Source organism: Notolabrus celidotus, chromosome 3, assembly GCF_009762535.1.
Source record: "Notolabrus celidotus isolate fNotCel1 chromosome 3, fNotCel1.pri, whole genome shotgun sequence".
Taxonomy (NCBI): Eukaryota; Metazoa; Chordata; class Actinopteri; order Labriformes; family Labridae; genus Notolabrus; species Notolabrus celidotus.
Window position 1 is genome coordinate 16,828,075 of NC_048274.1, and position 19,363 is coordinate 16,847,437.

Here is a 19,363-nt window from a genome sequence, read left to right on the forward strand (position 1 = left end):
GCAGGAGCATTCGTCTTCTCACTACTGGTTCTGAATAGCAATGAGGTCATAAGGTCTCTGTGCATGCTAACCCCAGCAGTATATGTTTGTCTGTGTATGCGAGATAACCTTAGGCTTAGGGACATACATTACATAACTTCCTTTTGCCTTTAGAGACATGGGACATTTAATGTAGGAGCGACAATACTTGGCTAAGTTAAAGGTTGATAAAAAAAAGACACTTCAGATAAAGCTGCATTGTCACATTTTACAATTCAGTGTTATATAAATGTTGTATGTTTTATTCAAGCTGTAGAAGAACATATTGTAAACCCTCATAGCTCAGAAGGCTAATCATTTTCCATTGATGAAAAAGGTGTAAATGAGCTACAGTAAGTAAAACATGCTCAAGTTCATCTTTTGACCCTTGGCAGGTGATTGAAAACATAAACAGCATGAGAATAAAACAACATTCCTCGTAAAGTTACTTTATGGTTTGCTTCGCCACACCAAAGCTCAAATGTTATTCTAACAGCTTCTGCAGCTCATAAAGTCTGAAGGATCACACCACACCTTGTAGCAGACTTTCTGTGCTGACATTCATGCCCTCCATTCCTGTATTCTTGTTTGTGTGTTTTGGTTCCCAAGAAAAAAGAGGGTCAGGAGGACATCTGCTTCATGTCAGCTGGCAGTGTTGCACTTGTTTTTTAAGGTTATCAGGCTCCTTCTATCAGCCTGTGGTCAGAACATAGACCTCTCCTTCCTGAAGGAAACCCTCCGAACCAGTGTGCCGACAGCTCGAGGACGTGCTAGGGAGAGAGACGAGAGGAAGAGGACAGGGAGAAGGATGAATGAGAAAGAGGCTATAGGAAATGACAATGTGTGTGAAGCGATAAGCCCCCGGCAAGGACCCCCACACCCTGGGGGAGGACTGGGGGCTACAAGACTTCAGCCTCAGTGCTCAGTCCTACATCTGTCCCTGATGACCCCGTCCAGCCATTGCATTACCAAGTGTGTAGACGTAAAAGCTTACAGTATACAGATTGGACTGTTTACCGGCTACTGTCTTGCTGAAACTTTATCAAGAATTGCATTGTTCTGCAAACGTACCACAAAAAACTTTAAGCTGGTGCAGGTAAAAATCAAACTAAACAATGACTTCCCTTTCTCAGATTCAAAAAAGGGATTTCCTTTTAAACATTTATAAGAATATATTAAATGTTATTTAGCAAGTTGGGAATGGAGCTACCGCATTTTATTATGTATGTCACAAAGTTTCAAATTTAAATGTGTGCAGTCTGTGATATTGTGTTCTACCTGGATTATTCTGTTTTTACAATATGTGCTATCAGAATAACATCTGTTGTAATAAGCTGTTTCATATCTTTATCAAATAACAGAACTAACACACAAAAACATGACTAAAGCTGAAATTATTTGCTTCTAACATGTGGAAAAAGAAGGGGGAAGGTACATATTTAACTTCTAAATTGACTAGACTTGTTAAATCCACAAATGTGGGATTTCTGTTGAATGTTATACCGTTTCATGTAACTGTAAAGAAAGAAGAATGTATTACGGAAATTTCCCTGTCAAATTGTTATTTTTGAATTTACTGTTTGAACCATAGCATCACTTTCTTCCGACCAGTGTGTAGAAACCCTGAAATCACACTTTTGATGCCAGATTTTTGAGGATTTTAGATATCTAGACTACAATTAAAGTTAAAAAACCTTAATGCTGTCAGGTTAGAACCATAGACTGTATAATACATGGACAGAGTATCTGTGTCGTCACCCATCTGTTTATGAAGTGCTGTTTTAAAGCATATCGTCGGTGGGTGCCATATTGAAATGCTGAACTCGGCCTAGCTTCATCTGATATCATGTGATGTAAAGAGGCGGGCCTTTAGCTACAGTGTGCCCACCTGTCAATCAAGTAAGCCATGCCTTTATTTTGGCAAAACTCGTAAGTTTATTATCTTCACAAATAACAAGTTATAAAGAAATTAACCCCCCACCGTACAGTGTGTGCCAATAGAACAATTAGCTATTCATACATTCATTGATTTTGAAACATGGTTATTATTGCTGCAAAAATGCAGTTTAAATGGGTGTATGTTTCTGGTGTTTCTGCAGCCAGTCTCAAGCAAACGCTCCATGATGTGCAGTTTTTAGCACTTCCGCATGGGCTTCATGTTTTAAGACAGGAGGTTGCAAGGAAGAACACAAGGCTAGGCACATATTGTAATCTACAAGTGCCCAGGATGTGTCATGGTGGGTGCCCATCAAGATACACGTTTCACCTGGACTGTTTAGTGCTTAAGCGGGCTGTAAGAGCAGAAAGGTCCGGACTGGGCTAGGCAAAGAGAACTGAGGGGGAGAGAAACAGAGACAATTTGATGTAAATGCAATACAGTTTCCAGTCCACAGATATGAACTCCATGATAGGTCAAGCAAAGTTAAGGGTCAAAAAGTAGATCTGAAAAAAGAGGGCCTTAAGGAGGAGTGAAAGGAAAGTCTATGTTACTTTGTCACTAAAACCAGGCTAAAGTCTGTGAGAAGACTGCCAGCAGTTTGAGAAGAAGAAGCTTCAGATGAAGCTCAGCGAAGTGAGTTCCAAAGCTGGGGCTAAGAGAGCAGATTAGAGGACCGCACAGTGGTATCACTCTTCCCCTGCTTTGCTCTTCTACTGGCAAAGGTCAAGCACCGACTGCATCCACACAGTCTGCAGTAAATACACACTCAGATACAATATACTGTCACCAGACATACAACACAAAGATTCAGTTAGTGAAGCTAACAGCAACATCAGTTTCAAAGCCATGAAAAGGTAATGGTTTGATCGATAAGGCTAAAATCGGACAGAGTTTGGAGAGTATGACATTGTAGCACTGATCCCCACACAATCCCCCTGAACCAAACTGTCTCAATAAATTCATAGGCAGGGAAAATGCTTTAGAATAGCCTCCTTGTTTAAATTTAAATTACTAAGTGCTGAACATACATCTGATGAGTTAGCAAAAGAATGAATCTGTTCCCAGTTAGCTAGCTTTTTTTGTCTGAGGAGAGAAATTAAACTTTGTGTGCTCTTGGCTGAAGATTTGATACTTTTGCTGTGAAAAACAGAGAATGAATGTTGACGTCGTTGGTCCAAGATGGTGGGGATAGTATGTTGCACTTGCTCCGAATGTTAGCGTAATAAAAGATGCCCCCCCTCCCTATCTTTTATCTTATCTTTTTCTAGCCATTTCCTATGTTTATCTGTTGTTGTCGTTGCTGGGGCCTGAGAGAGAAACGTCATATCAAATCCTATGTATGTCTGGTGCATACTGCAATTTTTTACAATAAAGAAGACTTTGAACTTTTGAACTTTGACTTCTTACACTGGCTGATAACAATAAACAATACTCAAAATCTTTCACCTCCACTTAAGCACATCCTATACATTTTCTAATCATTTCAATAGATCTCAGTGAAACAGAGCTAAGTAGTCTGGACTATGATGACATTAGCTTGTCTTAGCTTTCAACAGGGGTGGAGAGCTGTTATATAGTAGCTGATTTTATTGGCTATAAAAAGTGACTTACCAGAAATTTGTCATTGAGTAGCAAAGTTTTTGTCATCCAGAAGTATATTGTCATAACAGTAGGTTGGAATTGTTTGATTAATGAAGATGGATTTACTTTTTTATTGTTTTCAAGTAAAATTCTGACACACTACTGAACAGTTGAAGTGTGATGAAATGCATAAGGCCTACCTTCTCATCCCATCTCATCCTTTTACCACCTCCTCGTGATTCCATACTTCCATACTTCCATAACTACCAGACAGAAATTAGTGATATAAAGTCTTATGTCACTTATGTTCTATTATGAAACCATTTTTGGAACACGTAAAGCATGTATAGCGTTCACTATGCTTCTTCTATTTTTAGTGTTACTGCTTCATAACCTTATTAATGTTATACTGAAAGACAAAACTTTGTCCGACCAATGAACATTTAAAATCTGATTATGAAAATGCGAGAAACAGGGATGACTTTTACCCTCTGCCAAGGTGCTCCAGCAATGGTGTGCAAGTATTTCCTTTTGTAGCATATGTAAAGTGTGCATATTATTATAAAAAGCACTATAAACAAATAGTATTATTATTTGTTGACGTTTTTGCTGCTCGTAGGTAAATACCTTCTCTACTTTGGCACTGATGTGCACTTCAATCTCTGTGTGTTTTTTCCCCTATTTAGCCTAAAGGTAACACTGTATATTTACTCTCAACACCTTGGGGTGACACTGCTGTGCTTGCTGCCTGGAATTTAAGCCTTGCTCCATACCAAAGAGCTGTTTTACAGCCCTCTCAGACGCCGCCTGTGTCGATTTGTTTTCCCACAAGCAAAGTAAACACAACACTTGTTGAAGGACCCTCATTCACCATATATTTAAAGGGAATTCTGTCTCCACCCTACCCCCATCATCCCCTGTATCCTACTCTTGCTCCCCTTATTTTACTCCTTATCATTCTCAGAATAAATATCCTTGAGATTTATTGAAGACATGTCCACATTCAAGATATCTCAACCTCTGAATGAAAAACATCTTGAACAGAGCAAAGAAAAGGAGCCTTAAACAAGCCAAGTCATAATATTTCAAAGATACTGCCCCCTTATTTAGAGGCGTCCCTGTTACCCCAGAGCAAGGGGCCTCGTGGAGATCTGATCCAGGCTTCTTGTTTTCTCCAAAGTAAGCTTGACAATCTGAAAATCAGAAATTAGCCCTAACAAGGCAAAGTTGAAACAAAAGTGTGTGTTTTTTCCTGTAATCTGATGATGTATTGGCCATGAGGCCAAGGTCAGAGTTCACTCAGAAAGCATGTTCTAAAGCTCGTTTACATTAACCAGTGAAAAGGCTAATCAAAGGTATATGATTTCACCTTCTTTACGGTTAACAGGACCTTTTGATGTTGGCAACCATGTAACATCTGCTTTTAAGTTGGAAAGATTGTGGGAGCCCCATTCTTTTTTTTTCTTTGTCTCAAGTAGATCAAGAGTGTGCCAGGGTCAAAATTACAAAAAAAAATCATGGTTCAGGCCTGCTGATGGAACTTGGATTTGGAAAAAGGTGGATGGAAGGAAAATGAAATATGCATGTAAGAATGGAAATTCAACTGATGAGGCAGACATTTTAAGAAGGAAAAAGCATAACATCATATAGCTCTATTCTGGATATTATTAGTGTGAGACTGTACTGCTGAGAGCACAGCTTTTACTGCTCACAACTTAACGATTGGAACACAAAATGAATATTTTTCACATTCTCAGCAGCGAAAAAGTCAAATGAGAGTGGAATATAAGTCACAATTGAATTTAGTTTTTGTTTTTGTAGTTACATTTGGATGACAGTCTAAGGAAAGTGGAGTCTGTCTGCTTATATTGTGTCACTTGTCACTGAGCTTGTCAAACCTGTGTGTGTGTGTTAACACCACACTCATTAATGCTGCAGGACACAGAGAAATGTCAGGTTTTTGTCTACAGACATGAAAATAAACCATCATTAGTTCTGCAGTCTGACACTATGTGTCTGCAGAGGTGCTGAAAAAAGACCAGTGTTGCAGCAAAAAATATTTTTGCCCCATCTGGATCTGGTTGGGAGTCGGCCATGGAGGGACCTCCACTGGCTCAGCGGCAAATGAGGAACAGAGGGCCAAAACGATTGAACTGTCATTGGTAGAATTGTGATTTCCATCCTATCAGAGGTTCTGGCTGAGACTCAGAAACCTGGGTATCTCTACAGCTAACACAAAAACCTGTCTGGTATCAGTTAGCTCTGAGCTAGCACACTTACCTGTACATGAAATCGATCACGTCAATTTTCTCAGACCTGCAGCTAAACATGATCTAAGTGATGATGACTACCAATTGGTCGCTATGTCTCCTTTACCAGACTGTAAAATAAAAAATAAAAAAAAGAAGGGGGGCCAGTGTAAAGGAACATGCGTTTTCATGTTCCTCTTTCATCATTGTAATGCAAGCCTAACTTTACTTTTTCCTTCCTTCGCCTTGACCCCAAAATCAAAAAATTGAAGTGGATATACAAGAGCTTTAGGAAGAGAGACATTTTGCTTTCATTTCTTCAGGCCTCCTGAACTTGCAACTGAACTTTTAACATGTGTTGAGGGCTCCATTGATGTTATTGAAATTGACACTGCTATGCTAAGAGGGAAAAGAGAGAGCAGCTGAGCATTCTCCATCATCATAGAACCCTGCTCTACGCACATGCACGCTCACACACGCACAACTGGCTGAAAAAGTTCACAGTCCAAACTCACTGCCAGGAACCGAGCAGAAAAATCCAAAACAATCTTTTTTTTCTCTATTCTTAAAGAAGAGCAAATCTAACTGTCAGCTCAGTGAGGATTATTCCACCACGGCTGGCTCCCCAACTTCCCCATCGTAATCCACCCAAAAAACTCTTGGTGAAGCCTTTCAAAACAATTTATGCAAACAAACATCAAGCGCAGCTATTTGTATTGGCACCACTTTGCAGTAAACCAGACTGAACCAGGACCAGATGGGGCTGGGCCTTCTCTGTCTTCGTGTGGTGCAACACTAGAGGCAGCTCAGCAGACACGCTCGGCGCAGAGCACCATCTTCTGTAACAGAGAGTGTTTCAATATTTAGACCGCTTCTCATCACGCTTCCCACTTCTGAGTGGAGATGTGTATATGTGTGGTTGATTGTCACAAGGACACACTAAACCACCGGGCAAATTCTGCAAAATTTGGTTAAGGGTTGTCAATTCTTTGCACAACTTTGTCCTTGTTTCCAGTCTGTATCCTTAGAGCAGACTATCATCCATATACACTGTGTTGTAATAGTCCTTCACATCTCATACTCAGAAAACCCACTGATCACTTCCTATTCCACTCAACTCTTGACCCCTGTAGCGGCTAATTTAGTGAGCGGATTATATCAAATGTTGAAAAGCAGTCGCTTGTAGCTCAAAGCCTTGCAGCATAATGTTCAAGTTCCTCTGCTTCCAAAATATGGCTTAACATGAGAGAAAAGATGCCGATACATACCATGACCCGCCTGGTGTTGACAGCGGTGGCTGTGCTGTGGCCGGTAATTGGACTGACAGTAATAGGAACTGTCTTTCTGCCTTCGCGGGCTCTAGAGATGGGCCACAATGCTGCCGTGGATTTAGCAGCTGTAGTCAGATGGAAACCATGTAACTGCAATTTTCCTCGTCTTCTTTTTTTTCTTCCAGCTTTTGAACACTGACATGATCATTTATGAGCTGAGTGAATTTCATGACCCTCGGGCTCTTGAAATCTGGTCAACCGCCAACATGCGATTTTCAGAAATACATGGTTGTCAATGATTAAACGGGCCCTCCATTCGTCATTGCAGAAGAACTTGTTTTTTTGCAGATACATGTATTTACCCAACAGCAGTGTTTTAGCTGCTGCTGCTGGCCCTCCGCCTTGAGGGAAAGTTGGGTTTGAAGTCAGCATCCATCTCGGCAAAGACCACACATACACAAACAAGAGCAGCTGACACAGACTCCTTATTACCGGGGACTGAAAATACATATTTGATCACATTCAGGTCCAAATGTGAACATTAATTCACAAGGAGACGTAGATCCCTGCAAAGCCACCGCAGCCGCTCTGACACACCCAGAATAGACATGTACACACACCACTTGCCGACAAGAACACACATAGACAAAGAGCCTAAGGCCCTGAGATGAAAGATACACACATCATATGATCGACCCACAACCTACCCGTCCAAAAAACACACACACCAACACACACATACATCTCGAGACACCCCGGAGAGAAAATAGTTGCACATTCCTCTCTCTTGTTCTCCATCTCTCTATCTCTCTTACACACACCTTCACTCACACAGGCTGTGCGAGCCAGGCTTTCTCTCCATAAGCAGTTATTTCCCAGAGTCACTGCCAGCACTCGCTCGCTCGCTTGCTCGCTCAGTGACAAGCTACAAATCCCTGACACCACCACTGATGATAGCTTTACAGTAGAGCCTCAAGGGGACTCTGCCAGCCAGCCGGCACACACAAACAACACACACATGCCTCGCTTTCTCCCATCTTTCTGTGTGTCTGTGTCGCTCTCCCAGGAGCCCCAGGGGCCTCTGGGATATGTGGCTCCCGACACATAATGCCTAGGGTTTGTTTGAGTTAAACATCAGACTACAAGCAATCAAAGTGGCGAGGTTATAAAGGAAACACCAATTATGCTTGTCCATAAATGTGGAGATTTGTGTTTCAATTGTAGAAAACAAAGGCCAATGGATATGTGTGATTATGTTCTTTTTTAAAACACACATTGTCTGTTTTTATCAAAGCATACCACAGCACTGTGGCACTACTTATACAGCAATAAAACTTGTACAGTCATCACACACAGTTATCGTCTCTTCTCCTCTGCACCAGATTGATTTATTAAGACAGAAGTCATGATGTCAAACTCACGCTCTTCTTTTTTCTCTGTTTGATGAAGCTTTAATGACTCCCTCACTGTGCTGTAATTATTCTACAGCCCTGGGAGATGTTTGTTTTGGTGTTAAGCGGTCACAGCCGTGACCATAACCGCCATTATTTCTCATTACAATATTTATTACTGTTCTTTCCATTTTGGATAATTTTGCAGTGTTAATAATGCTGTTCATGGGGGAAGTTTGTGGGCATGCAGTGTGTGTGTGTGTGTGTGTATGTATGTGTGTGTGTGTGTGTGTGTGTGTGTGTGTGTGTGTGTGTGTGTGTGTGTGTGTGTGTGTGTGTGTGTGTGTGTGTGTGTGTGTGTGTGTGTGTGTGTGTGTGTGCATGTATGTGTAATAATTCCAGATCACAAGTGCCTTGGATTTATTGGCATATACCAATTTGGCTTTAATGAGATCACACACCTCCAGGTAGGTGCAGCTTCATCCCCTCCTAGGCTCTGGCTTCTCCCTCTGTCTCTGCGTCTGTCTGCCCTTATTACCATTTCATACAAACCACCCCCCACACCACCACCACCACCACAACCTTCTATCACTGCTATCCCCCAACTGATGAAAAACCAGAAAGGCTTTGTGTGGTTCATTAAGTCAGCATAGGAAATGTATTAAGTAGGAGAATAGGGCTGGGAGCTATTGAGTGTTGACTTAACCTTTTTAGTTTTTTTTTTCTTTTTCCATCCAGTGATGCTTCTAATGGAGGATGCGTGCATAACTCAGTCTCATTAGTAACCACAGGGATCCGTTAGAACAAGATATACTGGAGGTTTGGACTTGCTTATTTTTAAATAACGTGACTGTGTACTGTAAGGGGGGCTGCTTTACATGAGCAGTTCTAAGTCAAATGGTATGACTACAAATGAAAGCTTTAAGAGTTTGTTCCTGGCTGTTTTAGGAATCAACATGAATAGTTTTTGTAAAAAGTATGCAGGATGTCAAACATCCACATGATTCAGAGCTTCAGAAGTTGTGATTATGTCAACTTTTTGTAGCTTTTTCTTACATCACTTGTCCCCGTTTAAAAAAATACGAAACATGGAACATCATGATATTTTTCCAATGTTATTTAACATTACATTGTGCATGATTTGAAGCCAGGACACCTCAAGGGTGGTTTCTACATCATTCTGCTGCCAAAGAAGTTGTTCTCTGTTATAAAATATCACTCCTATAGAATCAATACTAATGGAGGTGTAGAACTCGAAAGTAGTCTTATCCTCTAAAGTGGCAGACTGTGCCAAAAGTAATTCTACTCTTTAGAAAAAAACTATGTGAGAAAGAGGAGTCACTAATTGCCATTGTCATCTATTTAGCTGCTAAAAAACAAAACCTTGTTCCAATGTGATTACTAAGTAATCCAGACAAAACACTGTTAGAAAAAAGTGTCTCACTGTGGGTTGTCACATATTTCAGAGGGAAGGGCACTGTGGTCAGTCTGCCATTACAATTAGTGCTCATTTGGGCCGGATTCTGTGAGATCTACACTGACTGCTGGACATGCATTATGCATGAGTCTGTCCATATGCACTTGGGCCATCATGCATGCCCTTGTAGAAAATGCATCGACCACCAGCATGCAATTACATTTAGCTTGTTTCAACCTTCTCTGCGTGCATGTTCTCCTATGTGAGATAAGGTTTGAGGCAAGTTTGCAGCCTTTAGATCACTTGTTCTGATCCAGAGAATGGGAAGTTAAGAATGTTTACTTTGCTTATTGTTTACATCTTATTTCCTTTAAACACGTGTCAAAGCCTGGTTAAAAGTTTGTATATCTTAAAATTGGGATTTTGAATGTTGAGATAAACTGGAGGATTAAGAGTTGGTTAGGGGGTTGACAAATTCTCCTTTTTCTTAAGCTTGATAAACAACTTAAAAACCCGCTGGATTATCTAAAATGACATGTTGACAAAGCTGAAAGCAGGGCTGTTTTTACTGTCTCCAGAGAAGAAACTGTTTAGGAGACACATTGTTTTTCTCATTCAGATATTTGATCACAAACAGTAAATGACCAACACAGATATTATTGTCCTTTTCATTTTGTTTTCTGTCACCCTAATCTCTATGCACACTGTCGTCATGGGAAAATATTTTGTAATGTGGATTTGTTATTGATAAGGTGAAATGTTCCAGTCTTTTGAAGACAATCGATTTTTAGTGTGGTATTCTGGCAACTTGAAAGTAATGGGTGCAGATCTAAGCTCAATACCAATAAGTGAGATGTTTGGAGAAATTACTTGATAGTGAATCAAGAAGAATCAACAAGTTAGGGAAAACTGGACATTAAAGACAGATTTCAAATGATTAGCCTGTACCTGAAAAGTATGATTCAGTTTGGTGACACAAGGACAACATGATGCTTACTTTTGAGCACCAGACAACAAGTTCCCAGCAGTACCTCAAAGTTTACCGTCCGAGGAAATGAGCACTTGTCAGAACCAAAGACTTGCTGTGTGTGAGGGTTGCTATTGCCTGTTGGTGTTTACTTCCCAGGCTCTTCCCGGAGTCTGGACCATGGCTGGTTTGTCCACTGTATCTCTGTGGAAAATCTCCGGACGGGGAGATCTACATCTCCTGCGCGCAGCTCTTTAGCGCCCCTCTGAGAGAAAGCCCATAATCGCAGATAAGTCTCAGAGGAAGGAAGCGCCATACATCAGTGATGAAGGGCAGGGCACCGGCACATTTGGTACTAGGTATCTGTCGTGACGAGGGAAACTTTACACAGCTGTATAGAGTCAGAAACAGGCAGATCATGTGACTTAGTAGTGCTGATCATCAGCCAGTGTGAATACAAAGATTGTTGTTTAAGGGAAAATAGTACACACCCCTCCTCTCTCCCTCCAGCTTACCATCACAAGAGGAGGGGGGCACAGCTTGTTTATGTTTATATGAGTACGCGCGAGCTGGTGATGCTTGAGCTGCTGATCTAATAAGGCTTAAAATTATTTCTCGTTTCATTCACTGTGAGGCAGCATCATTTCTTACCCATCTTTCAAGTGAGCATCATTCAATTAAAATGCAATTCTCGTCGCCCCCTTCCACAGATATTTAATTAGACTGGAGAGCAGGGCTTCCACTGTCTTTTTTTCTACAACAGCTCTTCGGATTTCACCTCAAAGGCATATTTTCACTCTGTTACTCGTTGGTTAAACAAGGGCATGTATCCATTTGTTAATTGATACAATTACGCATTACGCGTAATGGTCACGTAGGTCTCCAGGCGCGCATCAATCACTGGTCTATTGACCTGCCAAAAACCCCTCTAACCGCTCCTGCTGGGACTGCCCTTCTCTCTAATAGAGAAAGATAGAAACATCATCGTCATTAACTCCGGGATGGACCTCTGGCCAGAGAGCCAGAGGCGAACAGAGGTCGAGATTAAAAAAAAAAAAAAGCTGTGATGTGTTTATTTTATCAGCTTTAATTGTGACAAGTTGTACATAAAATAATCAATTTTAAAAAATACAGCTTTGTTTTAACAAAAAAATATACAGCACACTTTTCTAATCAACATGTTTGATTCATATTTGACTGCTAAAGAAAAAAAAATCCCTACTGAATGTATGTTGTCCATTACTTGTAAAAGTATTTCCTCATATTTCTTTTTTTTTTCAACTGCACAAAAGGTTTCCATGTGTTGCAATGCCACAAGTCAATAAGGATGAACAATAAGACAATTTCCCGAGCCTTTATCACAGCAAATCGGTGAAGAATTCTATTACAAAAGCTGTACAACACTGTGTACAGTGCACCTCAAGAAAAGCCTGCGTTGGACGTGATTGGCAAAGACATTATTCCATCCTTGGTACCCTGCCGTTCCGGGATTACAGTGACGTCACGCTGATACCCTTGCATGGATGAATGCTAAAGAACTATAGAGCCACAAATAATAGCACAAGCAGAGTCCATATCTTGCAAGTCTTACGTTATCCTTTAAGCCTCCTTCAGCTAACACAACAACATTTTTTTGCACTTAATGACTCTTAATTTCATTTCTTATCGGGTCCTCGGGGGGGATTATTCATTCATATAAAACAATCTGCAGCTGGTGCCAGTCTAAAGTCTCCCTCCTATGAGTGAAGTCATCTATTATTGAGCGAAAGGCCGTGCGTGGAAATGTGTGGAAGACGGTGGATTTGAAGTAGAATTGGTTGCAATCGATCAAGGGTGAAGAATATTGCTGATGGTAACAAAAGAAGCAGCTATGTCTTTCTCGCAATTTGGATACCCCTACAATGCAACTTCACAGGTAAGACACTGCCTTTTATTTCTCCTCACTTATGTGTACACACACGCAAATGTCTCTTTTGTCATGTTGCATATTTTCTTTAATTTCGGAATAGTCAGAGCACTTTTCTGTAAAGAAACACCCTGAATTAGTGGCTGCTTTGAAGCTATTGACAGCTTTTTTTTTCGTGTGCTGCGTTTGTTGTTGTTCCAAATATCGATATACACGCACCCGTGTCCAATTACACTGAATTATGAATGAACTCACGTGTTTTTCTGATGACAATAGAGATGAATGTCACCCATTGCTTACTACGAGGTGTAATTGGGCTGTGCTGCATGCTGCGATAACTTTCTATTGAAATTTCTGGGACGTGCTGGATGATAGGGACATTTTACAATCACAAAAATATTTGAAGACTCGTCCAAAGTTGTTTATTGACATTTAAGATCCAACTATTGCCCCAGTGACAAGTTGAAGGAAGTTTGAGTCGATCCGGGAACAAAAGTTAGTCTCCTAGAAAAGTTGTCACCCAACTTCTATAATATTGACAGAGTTTGATAAATTTGATATGATATTAAAACATTTTTTATTTAAATTTAAGAAGGAAATCACCTGATACTCACATTACTTTAGATTTTTCTCACCCTTTATTTAACTTCGAATTTAGAAACCGATGATAACCTGGAGCAGGTCACTTTTACGCACAGATTGCGCACGTCACTTTCCATTTTCAGTGGCCAGTATGCCACTGATAATATATATCCCTGATAACGTTTACTGTCACAGAAGGACAACAGTCTTATTTTGATTAAAATATCACAGAATGGAAAAGGAAGACTGCCTCGCAATACATTTGTTTTCAGTGAAAGCTGCTATCTGTCATGGTCAGAATTTGCAGTATAGTGACTTACCTTAAATAATGGCAGGTGACAGTTAAAGATAAAAACATGTGATACAGGAAAATTGAACCGATGTAAACCAAAAACACACGCAACAAACTTAAATTTGTATCTTGTTTTGACAATCAGACTAAACACGAGACTGAACAACTTAACTTCGTCATCTTTTTGTCGTGCAGTCACTTCAGATAAGAGCAGAAACACCCAATGACCATTTCTATCCACGGTTCTCTTCATGCAGTTTTTCGTGTCGGCAAACCCCAGTACGACTTGCTGCGATTCGATTTCCAGGTCGGTCTCTGACGGGACAGGCGGCTCCCAGACCGCTGCTGCCGCTGCCGCCGCCTCCTTCTGCTGCCCGTCCTACGAGAACCGGCTCCTGGCGAGCAGCCGGACGGAGCTGAACGCGGCGCTGGGCATGTACAGCTCTCCATACGCAGCAGCGGCAGCAGCCAGCCAGAACTACGCCAACTACTTCCCCTACAGCACCGACCCATCCGCGATCTACTCCACTCTGGTGGGTTCATCTAATGCACTAAAAGAGGGGGAGGGGGGCTCAGCATGATCGATCAAATCAACCGAGTTTTTGTTCATCAATTTATCTGTCACTGTCAACATATCTGCCTCGACATGCCGTTTAACCCAGCATCCAATCTGATCTGCGTCCTCTGTAAAAAGTCAAAAACCCTGTCACTTTAGAGGGGGGAAGAAGTGTAGAAGCAAGGAAGTGAATCTTGTGACCTTTTAAACAATACAATTAAATACAAAAAATATCCTCATAGTTCTAAAATTAAAAAATATAAATTGTGGCTCTAGTTTGCTGCTGGGAGACAGAAAAAGTTAAAAAATGTAACTCCACAGTCAGATTTGAAGACTGTGAAAAAGTGAAACTTTACATGGGATACAGGATTTAAATTCTTTTTAAAATAACATTTTGAGATGCTGCTGAAACCTTTCTTCTTCTATTCTCTCAGATTTTAAATACCTGAAGGCAGAAAAAAAAGTCATGGAAATGTTGTCCACTGTGACCCTGAGTAGTACATCTGAAAAAAAACACATCAGTAAAAATTACTTTCCTGTTATTTGGTAAAACTTTCTAGGTTATGTTGCTCAGGTTTACACTTTTTTTTTTTAACAAAATGAACAGTCTTCAACATTTATAAAATTGAAATTTGAGATTGTTTTGAGAGTCTTTTAAAAGCTCAGAAATTCTGAATGTCGCATCCTTAAAGGAACCTTTTTTCCTTTTCCAGAATCCACAATACGACATAAAGGACAGCACGGGCACTTTACACTCTGGGATCACTCAAACGGCTGCGTACTATCCTTATGACCACTCACTGGGACAGTATCAGTATGACAGGTAAGTTCATACCTGTACACCATGAGCTTTAAAGTTGTGAACATTAAAAGCAGCTATTCACGGGAGGATGAGCTCCAAGGTCCGAGTGTAACTCTATACTGATACCTGCATGGAGCACAGCTGTACACATTTCAAATAGCAGGGATTCAGGATGTCTTAGTGATTAGTAAATGATATCCTTCACCACCTGCACTGCACTAATAGCAACTGTCTGTGTTTGTCAAATCTAGATACGGGACAGTCGACTTTAACGGCACAGCCAGGAGAAAGAACGCCACTCGGGAAACCACCAGCACCTTGAAAACATGGTTATACGAGCACCGCAAGAACCCCTACCCCACCAAGGGTGAGAAGATCATGCTGGCCATCATCACCAAAATGACCCTCACGCAGGTGTCCACCTGGTTTGCCAACGCCAGGAGGAGGCTGAAGAAAGAGAACAAGATGACCTGGTCACCAAAGAATAAAGCCGGCGATGACAGGAAGGACGACCTCAACAAGAGTGAACTGGACTGTGTCACCAAAGGTAAAACATTCGTCTGGACCTTTTCAGTCAAGTGGCTTGAAATTATTTTTATTTTACACTAATGACATAAAAAGAAAAAAAAAGTAGGTACCAGGGTGGAGAAATATATTGCAAAAAAAGTTTCTTAAATTAACTTGGTCTACAAATTTAAAGTCAGCAACTTTTTAATAAATGTCCCCTAAACATCTCATTTCCTCCATGCAGATTCCAGTGATTGCAAGGAAGAGAAGGATCTACACCTAAGTGATCTGGACGACATGGATGATGACGACTGTGACAAGCTGGATAGTGACTGTGAAAAGGCGGCTGCAGATGAGCAGGACCTCCAAAGGGCCATGGCTGTGTCAGCCCCTCAAAAGAGAGACTGCAGCTCTGACCTGCACCTGAGTTTAACCAACAGCTTCCACACTTTCCCCTGTGCCATCAAAAGCGTAACCTCCCTCCCTCCTCTCCCATCTGACTTCCTGGACCCAGTGGTGTCCAAAGCTGCCTCCTCGGCCGGCCTCACGGGAACAGTGTCCTTGTCTCACTTTGAAGCGTCAGATAAGCCGAGGATTTGGTCTCTGGCTCGCACGGCGGCTTCTGGGGTCATTCTGAGCCCTCACCAGCAGAACTCTGAGCAGATGAGGACAGGAAACTCAAGCGGGGACTGCCAGCTCCAGAGCTCCAGGCTTAGCGGGGCTCCTGCTGGACAATGTGGGGGCATCAGAGGCCTCCATGAATCTAGCAGTGTGACCAACACTGAGAGCCCCTTCCCTGAGGGCTCATCATTGCACTCAAAGGTCTACGGCACGGGCAGCTACAGCCACAAGGACCTCCAGCTGCACTGTTCCTCTTATGCTGCACTCCCGGAATCATGCCAGTATTCCACTATTGAAGGTATGCCTTCATGTCCTGTAATATTTAGCATTTTACTAGGGTTTAACTGGTCTTCAATCTCCCACATTTAGAGGTGTCTGTTGTATAGACAGACAGGTGAATGGAAATTAACATGGTCTAGCACCCAAGTACTGCAAAATAAATGAAAAGAAAATCTTCAAATGTTGTTACACATAGAGAAGTCTGTTTCAAAGTATTGCATCTTTCATCTGAGGCAAGTTTCTTAGATGTGCTTTATTTCTGTGTGTGTGCAGGATTCTCTGGTGGCAAAGCAGAGACACAGCCATCTGACCTCAGCGAAGCCTGCGGGACCGTGCAGGATGACAAGGTCACTGCGTTTAGACCAGTGATGAAGAGGTGAAGCAGGTGAGGGTCTGCACTGAACTGGAAGAAACCAGTGGTCACCAAACACACACACACACACACACACACACACACACACACACACACACACACACACACACACACACACACACACACACACAAACAGGAGGCACAGAAAAAACACACGTACACTCTCAGGTAATAAAGGAAACACACAGACCTTTACTTCTTTTTAGTTTAATATAAGCTGCTTATTGTATTCTGCTTACCCAAAATTTGTTATTGAAATTTTGTTGGTGACTAACATGTAACTGACTCACTTTCCGGATTACTTTTGTGCAACAAGCACCTTCAAAATTTGAACCAAAGTAATATTTCCACTACAGTCAACTTACATGAGTCATTGGCTTAAAATTAAGCACCTCAGACAGCTTATTCTTTTATATTTGTGTGCCTTCTTTAAATTCATAAACTCTGTTTTTTGTTTCCTAGATTGCTGCCACCTGCACCATCATGAATAAAGGGACATGTTTTATGCACTTGAGGACACACTGGCCAAGCAGCGGCCTCAATATTGGAGCTACCTGGCGCTGCTGCAGCAGTACGAGCTGTCAGACTCTGGACGTGGCTATCATTTTGCACAACTTTGTTTCATACGGTGTTGAAGACTTTATGCAAAAATTCTAGATGCAAAGGTATGAGGCTGGACAAGATAAAAACGGCCAAATTTGTGTATGGCAATCGTGTAGTGTTTAGCAGCCCTATTTATTTCTCTGTGTATTTATTATTATTTGTTTATGTTGTCTGTTTGTTGGTTATTTAATGTGTTGATCTTTAAGTGTTTTGTTACATGTTGCTTTTTACTGTGGCTTCGTGTCATTTGGCCTGATGTTTAAAGAGGAATCGTCGTACATTATGTTGACCATATAAGGAGTGGATCCCCCTGTGTTGCGCGTGGACCTGAACATTTTTTGTCATTGTGTTCAAATGTGAGCTTCTTCTGTGTTTTTTGCCATTCATGACGTTTTTTTCTAAGAATACAATTTTTTTCCAAGAGCTCTCTTTTTCTGTGTCTGGTTATTTATAGAGCCAATTAAAACATTCGCGGATGTGCATTTGATCAAAGTTTCTCATCCTGACTCGACGCAGCGCTGATGGAGGGTCATAACTCACAGGAGGACGTGAGTGAAATCCACAAGTTGTGGAAGAAAGGGGACATCATCTCTCCATTGTCAGCGTCTAATCACAAGTGGCATCAAACACTTTGTTACTGTTCAGGCCGAGCAACGAGGCAGAAACACAGGATGAATGCTGCTTTGTCCCCTGTGTAGCGAGCCGCTGCACTAACTTAACATTGTGTTCATTAAAAGGTCATTTGTAGGATCAAACCCGGCAGGGAAATTCACATGGTCCATCAAAGTCTCTTTGATTCGCCTGTTTTGCCTATAGTCCATCTCATTATAGGCTAACTTTAGTAGCTCTTCTGTAGACAGCTGTAATAAGATGATCACTGTAGAGAGGAATGCATGCTGACAGTGCAAAAAAACTTTTGATCCTCACAATTCAAACTTTTAAAATCATGTAGTTTGTAAGACAATGACTAAAGGATGCTTCGTAAACTCATTGCGGCTGAAATATTGATTTTACGCACAATTGTACTACGCACGCTGCAAAAACATCCTGCCTTTGAAGCAATTACTGTTGAACAAAGGTCACCATTAGGGCGAAACATGCTGTACTGTATGGTACCGATTCGGCATATAATTCAACTTCCTCTGTCATTTCATGCCTTTCATCTTTCTGACATGTCTTTATTCCTGGAGCAAGTGGAACTACTTTTTCATCAGCACTGCATGCTAAGACTGACATTCTATGACTAAATTTGACTCCAGCCCCTCCCCCCTGAAACAATACCTACAAACAGTCAACAACCTCACCAAAGTCATCTGAGGTCGTATTTGTGGGATTACGCCTGTAATAAAGGTCTTATGCGCAATTCAGTCTCAGTTAAGAGGCGCGGTGTCCATCCTGTGCGTCCTTGACCAATGGCAGAGCTGTCCGTGATGCAGGAGCTTTTAAATCCCGCAAAATACATGATGAGGATAAGGAAGGTCGGGAATAATAACTTAGGCCTATTTAGTTTTTTTTTCCCCTGGTTCAATTTTTTTCTTCTGTGTTTGTCTGAGACCGAGTGAATAATTTGCGTGACACTGAAGGCAAACATTAAACAAGTATATCTTAATCTGGTCTATAATATGTACTATAGAGCGAGTGTCAGTGCTCAGAGATCTAATCTCTCATATTCTTCAACCTGGATGCAAGCACTTGAATAAAAGTTTGGACTTCTGCGTAAAAATGAAGTGATGAAAGAGGTATGGAGGAAAAGCGTTTCACTCCTCCTAATATGAATCAGAAACCACAGATTGTTTTTCTTTCCGCCTGGATAGGAACTTCCTGCAGTATATGGATACAGTAACTGTCCGCTTGTTAATGACGCGCTGTAACACAGAGCCCCTCTCCTCCCTCTCCTCCTCAGCAGTAATCAGTCCTGACGCCTGACGCGCTGCTCTTTACATAAAAATGTACGGTATATGTGTGCATCAACTATTTACAACTAAATTTAATTAAATCGGCGGCTGTAA

General features: G+C 41.3%; 1 protein-coding gene and 1 long non-coding RNA gene across 3 annotated transcripts in view; one reads left to right on the plus strand and one right to left on the minus strand.

The window, feature by feature from the left end:
• Window positions 1-227: 227 nt before the first annotated feature.
• Window positions 228-19,363, minus strand: part of LOC117809984 — a 137,391-nt gene continuing 118,255 nt past the window's right edge. Inside the window, exon 2 of the long non-coding RNA XR_004630657.1 lies at window positions 228-788. This is a non-coding gene — a long non-coding RNA (uncharacterized LOC117809984). The remainder of the gene's footprint in view (window positions 789-19,363) is intronic.
• irx6a (iroquois homeobox 6a) lies at window positions 12,071-17,753 on the plus strand. 2 transcript variants are annotated; one of them, XM_034679507.1, is made up of 7 exons: window positions 12,071-12,748; window positions 13,871-14,146; window positions 14,883-14,992; window positions 15,223-15,518; window positions 15,723-16,397; window positions 16,652-16,763; window positions 17,214-17,753. In XM_034679507.1, exons 1-6 carry the CDS (start codon window positions 12,683-12,685, stop codon window positions 16,756-16,758), a joined length of 1,530 nt encoding a protein of 509 aa, XP_034535398.1. In that variant the 5' UTR covers window positions 12,071-12,682; the 3' UTR covers window positions 16,759-16,763; window positions 17,214-17,753. The 2 variants fall into 2 exon arrangements, with proteins under 2 accessions (XP_034535398.1, XP_034535399.1); XM_034679508.1 differs by lacking the exon at window positions 13,871-14,146.